The sequence below is a fragment of the Morchella sextelata genome (assembly GCF_020137385.1).
Source record: "Morchella sextelata strain SCLS chromosome Unknown scls_3, whole genome shotgun sequence".
Taxonomy (NCBI): Eukaryota; Fungi; Ascomycota; class Pezizomycetes; order Pezizales; family Morchellaceae; genus Morchella; species Morchella sextelata.
The window spans coordinates 1,774,501-1,790,787 of NW_025408618.1; the positions used below are offsets into that span (position 1 = coordinate 1,774,501).

Genomic DNA, 16,287 nt, shown 5'->3' on the forward strand with positions numbered 1-16,287 from the left:
TGTTGATGGAAAGAAAAAGCCAAGCACAGAAACAGTGTTATCGTCTGTAGTAAGGGAAACAAACGAAACACAGGGAGAGCAGGCAGGACAGGCCCAGCAAACTAACCCCGCATGTGCCCCAAAAGACGGGAGTAATGTTGCCTGCGAAGATTGTAATTGATGAACATGATCGGCCTGATCCAACTTATTTGCCTTAGAAAATTCCAGAGTAAATAGTACATACATGTAGTGCATGCACGTAGTTATCGCCCACTGGACTCTTCCGGAAACAAAATATTCAGTGGGGTCCGGGTCTACTCGACGATATCATAATTGTAGAAACACATTCTTGCATAGACAGGAGATAAACGATGAAAGTGGAACGACGATGGACTCTGCAGTTGTCAAACCCCTGTTACCTTCACGGAAAAATGTTTTTCCGTAACAGGACATCACTCCATCCTCAACCCAGAACGAAAATCACCACATAGTCGTACCACCAAATCCTTTTTCGTCCACGCAGCATTTTCTAACTGTTTCTTATATAAAAAAGCAAAGGCAATGTCTGCCTCTTTAGACCCAGTAAGTACAAACCAAAGACGAAGTAGCCAAAAAAAGAAAAAAAGAAAACCATGCGTCACCAATTCAACGATTTTTTTCACGTAGCCTCTAATAAGGTTCTCCCGATACAGGAATGCTCGGAGAAAAAGGAACGTTATGATACCTGTTTCATAAAGTGGTATTCGGAAAGTACTGGACCCTCTCTAGCAGAAAGCTTGTGGCGCAATATCTAGGGAGCTGACTTAGGCAAACTTCTAGAGTACTTGAGAGGGGAGTCTCAGACGGACGAGTGTAAGGATTTGTTCAAGGAATATCAAATATGTCTTAATGTGAGCTTCAAACCCCACGCTCGCCTTTTCAAATAATTACTAAATATCTGTAGAAAGCACTTAAGTCGAAGGGGATCGATACTATGATCGAAGAAGCTCGAAAGACGTCTCCAAACAATGATAATGCGAAGCATGGTTGACACTAGACACCATCAAACTTTCTCCTAATAGTAGATTGAATCCCATCTTATTATTTCTTAGGTTACGGGAGTTCCGGCTGTACTGTGCATGTATATATATGGGAGACCTTGTTTCCAGCTCCCTACTTCCTCACTAGAATCAATAGATTCACCGATTGGTGTAAAGCTGTATATACCGGGTTACCCACAAGAAGTTGCTGATATGCTTAGTGGTGATAAAACTCTCGGCGAAGATTCCAATGATGGGGGTAACGAACCCAAAGGATGGATACGTAAGAATTATGATACTTAGCATAAATACCATTTTTCATACATATCATAGATTTAGCACTGTCAACGAATAATATGTCTTTATCGGCTCAATTACGAAAAGCTAACCAAATGAAACATATCATATCACATAGTCTTATCCCCACAGGCAGTGAGTGTGGGCGAATCTCAGAAATAAGACAAAGATCAAGTAAATGTTTGAAAGGGGAAATGTAGGTACTAATTTAACGTAAAAACCTAGATATTTTTGAAACCCCAACTTTCCGCCCAATACGCAAACACGATGACCGTGACCAGGGAGTAATTCCGTAAAATGAAGAAAGAAAACTACCCACCATCCAAACCAAAACCCAACTCGCGATTCGAAAACTTGCTTTTTTCTTTATTTTTTTTTTTTTGTCCCCCTATGTCCCATCCCTGTTTGTTTGGTTTTCTATGATTTTTCACAATAGAAAATCGACTAAAACTAAAACAAAAGGAAATGCGAAAAAGAGCTTAACCCTTTCTTCCCCAACCGCCACCTCCACTTGAAGCTTCCTTCCTTTGACTAGGAGGGATGTATTTACCCTTGGGGGCGGGCTTTTCACCATCAGCACCGGCGGCTGGAGATTCCGGTCTTTCTGCCTGCAATTTGCGACCACTGAGTGCCCCAGGTCTGTAAACTCCAGGTCTGGCATCCGCGGAAGGCCCATCAGCAGCGGGCCTCTCGACCTCCCGGGCTGGGGCGGCCTGAGGCGAAGGCACCTCTTCCCTGGCGATAGGCGCGGTACGTGGTGCAATGTTCAGCCTTCTACGTTCAGTAGGAGCGCCTGAAGAAGAAGCGGCACCGGAACCATTGACTGGAGGGGGTGGTGGTGGTGGGGTGGAGTCCACATCACCTCCCTTCGCAGCGACACGGTCACGCCAACCTCCTCGTGCGGGTGCGACCCAACGACCACCGCTTCCAGATTCTGGTGCAGTGGTTTCGGGCGCAGAAGGACGCTTAAAGTTATCACGTTCGAGCTTCTCGCGAGCTCTGCGTTCTTCGGCTTCTTGCTCACGTTGACGTTGTTTTGCAGCAATTTCATCAAGTTTCCTAAAACGGTTGGGTTAGTATGGGCATAAATAAATAGATATATAAGAGAAAGAAGACATACTTCCTCTCCTCTTCACGCTTGATCTTCTCCTCCGCCATTTTAGCCCTAAGCTCCTCCTCCTTCTTCCGTCTCTCCTCCTCTTCCTGGCGTTCTCTCTCCTCCTCCTCTATTCTTCTTCTTTCCGCAGCTTCCTCTGCAAGCCTCTTTCTCTCTCTCTCAGCGCGGACGTCCTGTCTCCTCTTCTCCATCTCAGCCCTGAGTTGCTTCTCGGCTGCCCTCCTTCTCTGTTCAAACTCTTGGTGTCTCTGTTGTTTAATTTCGTCCCTGAACTTCTCGTAAGGAACTACAAGCCTGCTCAGACGCTTCTTCAACGCAACAGCATCTTCGTGCTGCTTCTTAGAGTTCTCGAGAGTAATTCTCTTTTTTTCTTCATAGGCAGCCAAGTCCTCAGCTCTCTGCCTTTCAAGATCTTGGGGCAAAATTTTGACTTCTTCCCGGCGATAAGCACGCTCAAGATGGTCGATCCTCTTCCCAGTGATTCTCAATTTATCAGCCATTTCCCTCTTTTCCTTCTCAAGCTGTGCGAGTTTCATGGCTCTCAGTTGGTTGCTGTCAAGGTCCTCAAGATTCTCAACGTCAATCTTGGTATCGAGGGACAATTCATCCAATTGTTTTTTCAACTCCTCCTTGCGAATCTTTTCCTGCTCCTGCCTGAGCCTCTCTAGTTCACGTTTCTTCTGCTGCTCCGCGACACGAGCAGCTTCGGCGGCACGTGCCTCCTCAGCGCGGATCATACGCTGCTGTGCCTCTTCCTTCTCCTTCTTGAGTAAGGCGCTTTCAGCAGCTTCCTTCTTCTTCTCAATGATAGTTCTTCTGGCAAGAGCTTCCTCGTGTTCCTTCTGGGCACCGGCTTGAGCTCTAGCATAGGCTGCTTCTTTAGCCTCAAGACGAGCTTGCTGAAACTCGGGATCAACGTGAGAGACAGTAAGATAAAGAGCTTTTGCAAGTCGAGAAAGCTGTGTACGAACAATCTCCGAGGGGGTGCTCTGGAGTTTCTGGACAGACATTGTCTCCTTCTCAGCAGATCCGGTTGGAGAGCCGGTATGGAGGGGTTTTGTAGAAGAAAAGATATCAGACTCGAATGTCAGAACACCCGCAGCGTGATCGATGCGAATTGACAAATCACCCTTTTTACAGCCATTCATGATGAATTTTTCGATGACTGAAGGAGTGACTTCAAAAGGCGCAGGGAAAGAGGCCAAATTGATGACGAAGCTCAGCTGAACAGTGTCGTAAACTTGAGAAAGCTGTTGGAACAATCTGGTAAGAATTACCTGCTGAAGCGGCAAAACATACGGCTTCATATCAGGCTCCGCTGCAATCTGCGTGAGGATCGGAGAGATCTTCTTGCAAATGCTAAGAGGGTGGAAATCGACCTCAAGGATGCTGTAAAGATCACGGATTTCCGGTCTTGCACGTTTAAGCGCTCCCTTGCCGATGGCGTCTTTAAACAGTCCAGCACGAGTAGGAGCCCTGGCCATGCCAAGGAGGTTAGTCAAACGAGTATTCTTGTTTCTCTTGGCCTCGTCAACATCAACTAGAGCGCCCTTGGAGCGAGCCTGGCTGATGACGGGAATAGAGAGGGCAGCCAAAAGATACAGAGAAGCGGCACGGCTAAGATCAGCTTCGGTGGTTGCAGGAGAATCCTTCTTTGTAGACTGACCAGCGGCAACCTGAGCCGCGCTAGTTCGGAGAAGACTGTAATATCTACTCCAGGCTGCAGCGTGAAATAGGTAGTTGTCCGATACCAAGAAAATACGGGTCAACTTCTCGTAGTAATTTGCCATCATGACGTTCTTTGCAGGCCGCTTGCTAAGATTGAGAAGGGTGTGAATATCCTCTACAGATCGGAAAGCCTCCTGCCATAATTCAAGCTCAACGGCCACGTTAAGTTGCTGGAAGCGAGTGTCAAGATGACGCTGGAGTGTATCAGGGTCATTCAAGTTGATGGCATGCATTTGAGTTGAGTACTTGGCTGCATTTTGAACGTGATTCCTCAAAAGTTCGCAAAGTCTTCTGAACTCGGTTTTACGAGTGTATTTCAAGCAAAATTGAAACGCTTGCAAGGCGGTGCTCTGATACATAATCTCGAGACGGGCGTTGTTGCGGAGGATATCGAGAACGGTGCGATATGTCTCCCACAAGAATTTCAGCCAAGGAGTGACAACGGCTCTGTCAGTGCGGTCCCTGGATTGTTCTCCGGAAACTGTAGACAGCATAATAGATTCAGGGGTCTCGGAGGCCTCAAGGTCGTCAATCGCATCAACCGTGATTTGCTCAGCCCGTTCCTGGGCTTCAGTAACCTTTGCCTCGGCGAGTTCGATGAACCTACGAAGAACCAACTAGCATGTGTCAACGGAAGTAGTTTAGCATTCGAAGAGAGTTTCAAACCTCGATAGTCTGTACGCTCGTGTTCTGAGCAATATTCTTGTATTGATATAACCCATCCTTTGCCGTCTTTCCTTTCCTTAGGCTCACACAAAGCTCTACGAAGAGGATCATAACGGGTTCCAATGATGCGATTGGAGAGTTACGGGACCGCTTGGAGGTGACATGTTCGTGAAGGAGCTCGAGAGCACCTGAATTCTTGTTTACAGCGACAAGTTCTTGCGCACGCTGTGATGGGATGGATTAGCAATATTAATTTTATGGGGTGGGGTAGGTGGGGTATCGTGGAGGGATAACGAACCTTGAGAACATTCTCAGGCTTTGCGTGAGGAGGGGGGGCCATGATGGCAGACTAACCACAGCAGAATGGAAATTTATGAATTAACCAAATTTTCCAGAGCTGAGATCGATTTTTGGTGGTCGGTGGTTGATGGCGATGATAACTGTAGCAGTTGAGGTAGCGAAAGTTCTGTGTGAAGATTGATGATGAGGCTAGTGTAATTTTTTCCTTAGCGAAACGCCAAAAAGGGTAAATTTTTGACCTTTTGCCAAAGCAACCTTTCTACGCAAATTTGCTGCCTTAGGCAACATCATCATTCTTCGTGCGTTCTGTGACTGCTCTAAGCGTTCAAAGGCTTATGTACCATAACTACTATAGGAGAGATAGAAGAGTTGGAAGGGTTATCTTTTGCTCCTAAATACGCATAAGACTTTCTACCATGATATATTTTATATATTATGTAGGCATCTGTTTTGAATTATGAGAGCACGAACTTCTCGTTTCAAGGCTCGCGTAACAATCCTCGTTTACAACCTAGATGGAGGATGGTGAATCACCACGCCTCAATCCACGCCATTATCTTTCAAATTACTTAGTAACATACATGTATGTACTGTACCGTCCGAACACTCCCAGAACCGTTTTTGGTATATATAAAGTACATGTAGGTATAGATGCAAGCTTTTGGCATGCCCCCGAGGAGGAATAAAAGGTACTCTGGTATCCAAAAAGACCAGCTGAAGCATAACTGTACCTACATGTACTTAGCTGCGACGTTTATCTGTTTTATATAAACGAATAAAAGCCCGGAGGTCTCGGAATTCGGTGTGGAACTGTTGCTCCTTCTTTTTTCGGGCCCTTTTTTTCTTTCGGGAATCCTTCGCAGTTCAGGCCACTACGTTGCGGGGATGTTGAATATTCGAAGAGGTGGATGCCCTTCCATTTCCAGGCGTTGTACCTACTCCCCTGGTAGTCGCAGAAATGCAGTCCTCCTTCTTCAGCCTGCACGGTGTTGCGACAGGCCTATCCCCATTGCGCTGCCTAATACTAGTACGCTATTCCCAGTTTAGGGTATGCTGGCCCGTTTTAGTACTGGTGGAAACCACTCTCCCAGTTCTCTCCAGAGTCTCTCCCTACCGTTGCCCCAGCACCAGACCCGAAATTTCAGAGTCTTCCCCTTCTGTGCTGCTCGTCAAAAATCGTTGTCCGTGCCTATCTAAAGTATCTCTAAGTACCTAGTAGGTCTTGCTCAGCAAATCGCCTTCATCCCTCACACCCCCTGAGCCAACCGTTCGGGTTTTCCTCCTGCCCATCCCGCTCTTGCTCGCTCGTCTGCAGTGATAATTACCCACATACATACACGCTGGAGGACCGTTTGACGAGCAATAAAGTAAGTAGGTGAAAAGGCTCAGTAGATCTTGTTTTGGTGTTTCCCAAGTGTATTCAGTCTGTATATTACTGTGGGACAGACCGAGTCGTCGACAAGGTAAAGTACTAGAAGTACCCCAGAAGCATTCAACCCCTCTTCGCCCGTTCCGAGAGTACCGCAGTACCACAGTACTCTACCGCAGTACCGCGGCCTTCCTCTTCTCAGGCACTTTGCCCACCCTCCACCCTTCATCGCACTAAGCCATCACCGTACAATCCTGTCGCGGTAGCGATACATTGTTCTCCTTTTTCCCACTAACACAACTGACACAACCAGTCTGCCTTCTCGCCTCCCCCCACCCCCCAGCTGACTGACTGCTCGCTCGCCTTCCGCTGTTGCTGCTGCTGCTGCCGCTGCTATTGCTGCTGCTGCCACTCACCTGTCCACTGTCCACTCCAACCCCCATAATCACAACCAAGAGCCCCCTTTCAAACAAACGGTAGAAGATCTCTTCTCGAACGTTTCCTTACCAGTCATTACTAAATCCGACCTTCAGCCTCTCCTTCAAGAAAACTGCACACTGCTCAATAATATTTCGCGTTACCCCCTTCTTTTCTCTTACCTTGTACTCTCTTCTAGTGTCGGTGCCCCTAACGAAATCATCCTGTGGCCCTAAACATTCATCGCTATCTTCCGAACTCTGACAGCTAGAACTAAATCCTTCATTCACAACGTTCGGCACAGTTCTCAAGAGACGAGATGCCTCTTCATAATAATAATTCTGGGGTTGCTGGAAAAGAAAAGAAACAAACGATGGCGGAGTTGAAGTTGAGACGATTAACAGAGTTAAATGCAAGACTGAGGGAGGATCTGGATAGACCACGAGTAAAGGTGTCAGAGGCTTGTCAATCGTATGTCTTCCATTTTCCTATTCACTTGTTTATGATATCTTCAAGTTTACTTCCCGATGATGTCTTGAAGTTATCAATATGATTACATGTTATCATCACAAGTTCACAACTTTTTTTTATCAACGCTTACCATGCTGACATTCTCGTTTTAGGATGATCAACTACACAAAAACTACTAAAGACTTTATGGTACCGTCGACTTGGGGATCGGTAAGTTTATATTTACTTCGTTGCTTTCCCGCTCTTGCATCCTTCTATCGTTTACCGTATTTCCATTCAAGCCAACACGCCTTTGTCACATCGTATTCCATACTTTTGACCATTTTTAGACCCACGTGATTCAGTCTTAGATGCCTTTACTTACTCTATCCTTTTCTCATTGCTAGGTCGACAAACGTGAAGACCCATACGCGCCTCAGCAAAGCGGACCTAACTGCTGTGTCATCTGCTAGTCCACGGGGCAGGAACCTTCCCAACTTTACCGAAACGAATCTCGCAACGCTCAACAAAATTATCTCCCACTACCATCAAACATTTTCTCGAATACCCTGTTTTTTTTTCTCTCTCTTATCATCAAACACTTTCAATTCTGGCCATCGACGGGACCGGCATAAGCCTAAAAATAAATACATCGACATGGAGACCATAATGTACAACATAAGAGCATCATTACTTTCTGTCTATGGCCTCGCCGACCGTTCCCTTCTGCTCCTCGTTTTATTTTTATGGATTTCGCGACTTTTCGGCAACAGAACAGCAAGGAAATTGGAATGGGGTGTTCGTGGTCAATTACTGGTGAATAAGGAGTAAAAAAGGTCGTTATTCGTTTCATATCTTTTTACGTTAATTCTTTTTAGTCTATATTACTTTTTTCTGTCACTACTTTCAGTATAACTTCTTTTTTCTCGTACCTCCTCGGGACGGTGGTGTTGTTGTTTTTGCGAGGAAAGATATCACTCAAGGCTGTCTATCATTTATGTCCCGCTTTGATTCTATCTGGCGCGTTTGCTTGATTTCTGGTTTTCGAGGGGGACGTCGAGCTGGTGTTTTTTCCTTTTTTTCTTTCTAATCTTAACTCTTATCTTGCTTTCTTGGTATTCAGGAAGAATATGATTCCATTGGTGTGGAAGGGCTGGGCTAGTCTGTGCAGGAGTGGGACAGCTGTGTGGAAAGTGCCGATGACTTTATTCTTTTTTTTCTTTTTCCTTTAAACATTATATTAGCGGGGTGGTGGAAAAGAGGATCATTGTTGCAGGAATGGAATAACGAATAGTCTTGGGCTATGTTCTTCCATATAACCTTAGGCTTGGGTTTGGGCCTGCAGTTTTTTTTTTTTCTTGCTCTTTTTTTTTAGCTCTTTGCATGTCACTTTTTTCCGTCTATTCCGTACAATTCTAAACGTCTGTAATGCTAAGGGTTAACTTGAAGTGGAAATCAAGCAGACCAGTATGAACACGAGTGATTCATGAACGAGTGACTTCTTATGTTTTGATTCATGAGGAAGAACTGGTTTTTTCTTTTTAATAGCTCCACACACAGTTACCCCAGATATGCACGCGCAGCAAGGGAGGTTGGTTTGCATACATGTATGTATGCGCATACACAGGTACATATGTAGAGTACAGTACACAAGGGTCGTTCTGGTGATTTCTTTGCACCAAGTCAAGCCCGGTTGGAAAGTAGTGAAGGCACCAGGGTCAAGCATTGGGAGTTTGAATAGGTAACGCGTCATTCATGGCTGCAGCTGATTTTCACGATGATGCCAAGCTCCTGACACTTGTACTGTATGTAGAGTAGTACATGTATGTATGTACTCGGGGCAGGCAAGAAGAACCTGAAAATGACTTTTTATGGTAACGACCTCTGATTCGTGGCTGGCGAAAAGCTACACCAAATTGAGCCCCTGCTTGCAGCTTGCATTTTCAGGTTCTTATTGCCTGCCCCGCGTAGGTACATGTGTGTAAAGTACATGTACTTACATGTATGCAGTCTAGAGTAGTGCTTAGAGCCCTTCCAATTGGTGATTCACAGCTCATGTCCTGCCAGGTGTGATCGCAGAACACGCCAAAGTTGATTGGAGGTCGCCTGTTCCAAGATCTAATCGTCTTGGTACGATCACATGACATTCAATAATCGAATGTCGAAATACTAATCAAGTTCGCATTTATCAACTTTCTGGATTGTATCGGTCTGGGTCCTTTTGAGTCTATCGATTTTCAGATCAATACTTTAATATCAAAAACATAAGAAATATCGAAATCATTTAACCGCAGGAAACGCCCTACGTAACGAATTATGGTATTCATAATTAAAATTCATCACCTTGAGCTTGAGATCCTGATCATGAATCCTCTTATCTTGATCTTTGCATGTATATGTTCCTAGCTTCAATATTCTTAGGATTATAACAGAACCGCTCCCAACCTGTGTCTTTTGTCTTCAGATGGAAGCAATTTTTAGGAAATCGTACATAGTAGGGCAATTGGTCGCTATAAGCTATTTCTTGGCGTATTTCTTATCAGCTGGGGATATTTATTAAAACATTGTTTTGGGGGTGTCTTTATTTTAATAAATTTCTACATATGTCTTTTAAGTGATTTCTACAGAGCACAGATGCACGTTTCCCATATTACGGCCTCCGACTTTTTTCCTGGTTAGTTCAGCTGGAAGAAGATATAATATAGAGTTAAAGATCTGCAATACCTAGAGCCAATAGGTGATTGTCCATATGCATCAGACCACTTGATGTGCTCGGGAATCTAGATGAAATTTCGGCATTCATATCAACCCTAGCCCTAGTACTTCCTAAAAACCCGAAACCAACCGAAATAGTACTCTCCTAGACCCAGATTTGACCTACACTAACAACTACATGTAGGTATATATCCCAATGTTTTTTTAACCATAGCTCAAAGGTTGAACATATTAAAATAATCTCATTCGACCTGACGCGCCAGTGGGGAACGCATTGGATTAAACAACAAAGACCTCTCTACACAAACAGCGAAAGGTACGTATCTTTAAGTGGGCTCTGGTTGGGGTCTTGGCTTTAGAGTTTTAGGTATCATTGGCTTTTTTCCATCGGAACCGGTTTTCGAAATATGTCCCAAAGAGGGTATAACATATTACGATCATCCCCGGCACGATCCACTTCTTAACGTCTTTTGAGCAACGACCCGAACAGACTCTCCACTAGAACTCGACCGTTGTTAGAGCAACACTCCTTCTGTGCACGTGACTCGAGACAATCCTTTTAACGGGAAACCACCGAACATAATTAAATTCCTACGCGTCAAAAAGAATCATTAGCTCGATATTACTCAGGCTGTTTCTCCTGTTTCAGTCAACCGGGTAATATATTATAATACAACAAAAGTAAGCAATTTTTTTTTGCATCATAATCATGAAATATCACTCGATATTCAGTACTAATGTATAATATTGAACCTGGGAAGAGGTCCTATTTGTACATCCCCTGGATTAATTAAACCCAAGACATAATTCTCATATCGTTACCCTTGGCTTGGAAACAGAGAAGTATATCTCAATAAGCAAAAATGTTTTCATCAAATGCTACTTGCCGTAGACAGCAGCGCCGGAAAAGAACGAAGATCATTGCTTCAAAAGGAAAAATTTCTTCTTGTTACACACACTTTGCCTAACGTACCTGAACGCAGCTTAAACAGTGACACACTCTTGATTGAGTAACCATTCAAAACTCGCTGTTTATTGATCGCGGTAGTCTCCATATGAGACTACCTTCAGGGGTAGCATAAAAGTCATTCTCCAAAATTGTTTGTGGTTGACGGGTCTTAATCTCAAAAAATGGCTGTCTTAGACATGTCCTAGGTTGCAGACCATAACACTGTTGGTTGGTAGCTGTATCTTATTGCTCCGTGTATACAAATCAGTTATCTTTGGCTGAAATTCGTTTTAGAATAAAAAGCGTTCGAACAGAGAGGACACGCGATAGGGCTGAACTTACACGTATCAATAACTAATTAAGGACCCGGAGACTACAGCCACACCTCGCTATGCCGGATGCCAAGAACCAGACAATTTCCATACGGGATAGTAAATACTCACGAGAAATCCGGGATAGCAAATTGGTTTTGCAGCAAGAGAATTAAAATCCCAGGGGATTTCGTACGGGACAGCAAGGGATCCGGGATATTGAGATCCGGCATAGTGAGGTGTGGCTGTAAACTGTTTGGTTAACAAACAAAATTGGAGGTGATCTCCATATTATGTTAGTTGGGTCCACAAACAAGCCGGCTCGAGCTTTCAGTGTGAGTCGATGTCTCAAGCCTTAAAAGCTTAAGTCTCCATGATTCGGGCCGCTTGAATTATACGTAAAGCGCGTAGACCCACAAGACTGATAATATTTCTGTCGCAGTTCAAGTTCTCCGACAACGGAAATCTTGTTCTGGGGCCCTCTTAGATATATCAGCGCTGTTGAATGAGGAGGCGAGTAAAACGAATTATCTAGCCCTGCAAAAGATACTAATCTGAATTTAAATATTGGCAAAAGTAAACATTAAAAAGTATTCGAGTATAAAGTTAAGGGGGTAAAAGAAATAAGTCTAATATGTCTATCTGATCGTATCTGGCCCGGTCAAAAATAGAGACCGGAGCAGCAGCTATAAAATTGAACTTCATAACCAATGGGACGCTCAATTTGGCTTTTCTAGTGAATATGGTGCCCCTATAGTCCGCCTGAACAGCTCCAAACTAACAGAGAGGGGAAATGATCTTATGCGCCCATGTGTGCAATCTCACTGTTGGAAAGCTACCTTTATCATCACGATTTTATCCGTGTTCCCCGCGGTATAATTCTAATTATGTTTAGGGTTTAAACATGAGTATAACCATAGGGACTCTAAAGATTTATATCATGGTAGTATCAACGAAACATGTGTGCGAGTGATATATTATGACTCAAATATATCGAGCTCATCTTTTGTAGATACAGCCACTTTCCGGCATATTGGTGTTAATAGTCCAAGGAGAAGAAATTAGCGAGGTCATTGCTGTCATACAAATACAGCTCCATCACGTCGGATTTAGACTTCGAGGAGAAGAAATATAGGGACGGCTTGTCATTTGGTTAGGTATATGTCACCCGAAAGGCCAAATTGCCTCTAACTCTAGTCAGAGTTACTGCCTGAAAGTACAGGCTCCGTAGCCGGTGGTGTAACGGTGGCAGGCCTAGGTATAGCAAATTTTCAAGTCATTCTAGGAGCGCCTCTTCCTCTTTAATTTCTTTTTTTAGAATCGGGATTTGAGTGAAAAATCACTGCAATTCTTGAATTGTTAATTGAAGTCTAATGCGCTGATTATGATATGCAATTGATTTCTATATTCGTTATGGGCGACTAGTACTTGGAGGACTTTCAATATTCCAGTGGAACAATATGGCAGGTTTGACGAGCGGCCTAAAATATAAAATATATCACGTAACGCTCTCTTCATGACGTTGAAGATTCGTGGGCTAAAGTTATGGTGTAAAGTAATTACATGTTCTTCTCAAAGACTTTAAATATTAATGCCTCTACCAAATAGTGTGTCCTATGGAGAATGCCGCTTTAATGGCTATTAAGCCATCAAGTCTCTTAAGTCAGTCCATGTCCCGTCTCCTCTGCTCAATCCCTTCATTTCACGGGGATCCAATTAACCAATCAATCAAATTTATACAATTAATGAAGTAATCAATCGATCAATCAAATTTCGTAGGAATCAATGTTCCGAGTGATTTATTGTGACTTGTCCACAGACCCCGCGGCGCCACGTGTAACAGCTAGTTCAAGGCGTTCTGAGGGGCTTCAGCACGTGCACTTGGCAATTGAGGTGTTTCTAGGACTAAAAAAATTTGCATGTGGAAAATGTACCCCTCTATATATATCCACGTTGGCTCCCCCCATGTGTGTGTGGCTTCTTGGCTGTCTGATCCTCCAGTGACATTACAGCAGTACCCGATAACCCACGCAATTCCTTAGCCTCATAGCTATCATGACGACGTCTAGAACGAACCCTTCGGCGAATTTCTCCTAGGGAAAAAACAAAACCAGAAAAGGTGCTCGAGGGTTCGAGCTCTCAATGGCCAGATCAAAGAAATCGCGCTGGACGGGAAATCGTGTTTGCGAACGAGCTGCTTTTGTGGGCTCCTTCAGAATTTTGCAGTTTTTTTTTTTCCGAAAAGAAAAAGCCGGGGTGCATGGTGGTGACCTGCGTGGGGACTTTCTTTGGGCATGCCGTGGGAGGGTAACCGGGCATTTCCGCCGGGAGTGTTCTTTTTCGAGAAGCCAAACGGCTCAGATACCGTACCGTACATAATCTACCCCACCATGCGCCCCGACAATGACAGTCGATCCCAACCAGCCAACGTTTCTCACCGCGAGACACACACTCAAAACTCCCGAGAGCGATTGATCCTTACTTGAAGTTGTATCCTACCCTACGTAGGGAAGTACAGGGCAGGCACTGTGGCACATTGTATGTACCGAATGCTCGGAAAAGGCAATTGCAAACAACGTCAAACATCAAGCCCTTCCCATCTTCCGCCTGAATCTGTAGTTTCTTAGACATACAATAGGGTCAGTGCGGCCGTGGGGAAGTGGGCGGAAGGTGGCCCTGGAGTTCGTATTTAAGTTCCGACTGATCGTGACCCCACCTAAAGTCAGTCTACGGGAGTGAATTACGATATAAGAAAATTCAAATGGGGATAATTACCGCTCCTCCCTACCTCAAGAATATCATATCCCGTCTAGGAGTATTCTTTAGCCTGATCTTCTCCTCGTATGCATATTGCAAACAATTGCTATTTTGCTATTTGGTACCAGTATTAGGTGGTAGTGGTACTGCCTCTCTTGGCGGGACCGAACCGGTTTAGACAGAGCAGAAGACAGGTGAAGCTCGGACCATCGTCTGGTGAGGTTCAAAGGATTGAGTGAGGGGTCACCCCCACCTTTTTCTTTACCCTTACCAGGGCTTCGAGGGGACATATAAGATCAGTGGTTATAACTTTTGGGGGTTTTGATGTGTCTGCACCTGAGGGGGAAAACTTACGTACGTGCTCTACGTCAGAAACCGGCCCTGGATGTGTTTATCCTTCTTTCTCCAGATTCGAATTCCTCTGTATCTAGCTACGTATGTATGAAGTAGTAGACGTGGGTTGGTGCTACATACCCGTACGGCCGTAACGAACGTTGTGGAGTCGGATTCCACATCCTACAGCCCTTCGCGCCGTTTCCGTACTGCAGGTTGCAAATCACTTTTGGGGGTTGATTATGATTATGATGCAACGACAGACCTACAGTTGCACAAGCTGTGAGCAAGGGTCAGCTGACTGACTAATTTGCTTGACCCAAAGTGCCTCTACTTTCTATTAATCACCCCAGAACCAGAAAAGGCACGCTCAACAGAACAGAGGCAGGAGAAGGCGTTTTTTCTCACTCCCGTACGTGTAAGTGCTGATATTTAGAACCGTTTTTTCCTTTCCTTTTCTAACTCTTTTCCCCCCTCTTGATCCAAAATGAGAATGCGGTTGTCTCTCAAAATGTGTTATTGCGCGGCGCTGCCAGCGATGATGAAGCAGCAGCAGCAACAAAGTGGGTAGGGTATCTAGATGTAGGCAGGTAACGTAGGGTCTGCACCCTGCAGCAGATGCTAGAACAGGGCCCACAGCAGCAGCAGCAACCAGTTGAACTCCTCATCAGCATCATCAGCATCAGCTCAGTCATAAGCGATCACCCGTTGCACCCTCCCGAGAAAGAACGATAAGGAGACAGGCCCCAGGCCCCGGGGGGGGGAGGGTTTGTCGGGTAAGTTAGGCAGGGCAGACATACAGACAGAGAGAAGACAGGCAGGCTGGCCAACCACAACCACGTGGTTCCAACCAATCCTAATCGGCCCTGCCCACGGTGGTGTGAGAAACACAGCGCCGAAGCCATCACTACTCCAGCAATGAGCTCCGAGACTGTCGAGTACGCACCGTGATCCGCATACAGGACGAGAGGAAGAACAAGAACCAAGAAACCAAAGGGAGAGGAGGACCCTCAGTAAATCATCACACAGAATGGGGCAAAGAAGCCGTAGCTAACCAACTACAGCACTCCCGTAGCCAATTCTGGTAGAATATCATCTGCAGATCAAAACTACCTTTGAATGTCGAAAGTGGCAGGGAGCTGCCACGCAAGTACTTTACTCACGAGAGAGCGGGGAAGTACCTATGGTACATACAGTACTTGACTTACAAGCTGGTGCCGACACCACTTGCTTCTTTCTTCTCTGGAATGATTTTGGTTTTGGCTGTTTTTTTATTTTATTTTTATGATGTGGAATAGAATATCCCCAGACTTTGCACTTTTCCCTTGTAAATTACTCTCTCTACCGTAACTGTAAAAATGAAACCAGAACTTTTTTAAAAAACAAGGCCACAAGGAAGCAAAGCAAAAATATAAAAAACTAAGGGCAAACAAACGCAACGCAGCCAAACAGCCAAACATTCAAACTAAATTGATAATCAATCATCCCTCCCACACGCCAGTTCCAGCTCCCAAATAGCCTAGGAATTGAGCAAGAGTCAAAGGATATAAACCAATACTACATGCATAATTTCTGGATCTCATTCTCTCATACCAAAAACAACGAATAGAGTACCGTTTTTGCTCTCCCTTTTTTATTTCACTCTCTTTCTTAAACCCTAACTTTCTCCAGAAAGTGACCGGAAAAACAGAAATATGAAATGCATGCATGTCAGATATAAATAATAGATGCAGCTGGATGATTGAATATAGAGGGGAGAAAAAAGTCCTCTGCAAGATGTAAAAGTAAAGTGAAAATAAAAGGAAGCGCGAATAACAAAAAAAAGCTGAAAATTAAGCAATAAAAACGAACACCTACTGAAACCCCCTCCCCATTGAACT

At 44.6% G+C, this 16,287-nt stretch overlaps 2 protein-coding genes across 2 annotated transcripts; one reads left to right on the top strand and one right to left on the bottom strand.

Annotated features, from left to right (window-relative positions):
* Window positions 1-1,774: 1,774 nt before the first annotated feature.
* Window positions 1,775-5,146, bottom strand: H6S33_009298 (uncharacterized protein; the record flags this gene model as incomplete). The annotated part of the gene is made up of 4 exons (XM_044840678.1): window positions 1,775-2,354; window positions 2,416-4,757; window positions 4,807-5,031; window positions 5,105-5,146. 4 exons carry the CDS (start codon window positions 5,144-5,146, stop codon window positions 1,775-1,777), a joined length of 3,189 nt encoding a protein of 1,062 aa, XP_044698113.1.
* A 2,119-nt stretch (window positions 5,147-7,265) lies between these two features.
* On the top strand, window positions 7,266-8,012 carry H6S33_009299 (uncharacterized protein; the record flags this gene model as incomplete). Its single annotated transcript, XM_044840679.1, has 4 exons — window positions 7,266-7,363; window positions 7,516-7,573; window positions 7,750-7,759; window positions 7,816-8,012. 4 exons carry the CDS (start codon window positions 7,266-7,268, stop codon window positions 8,010-8,012), a joined length of 363 nt encoding a protein of 120 aa, XP_044698114.1.
* Window positions 8,013-16,287: the final 8,275 nt, after the last annotated feature.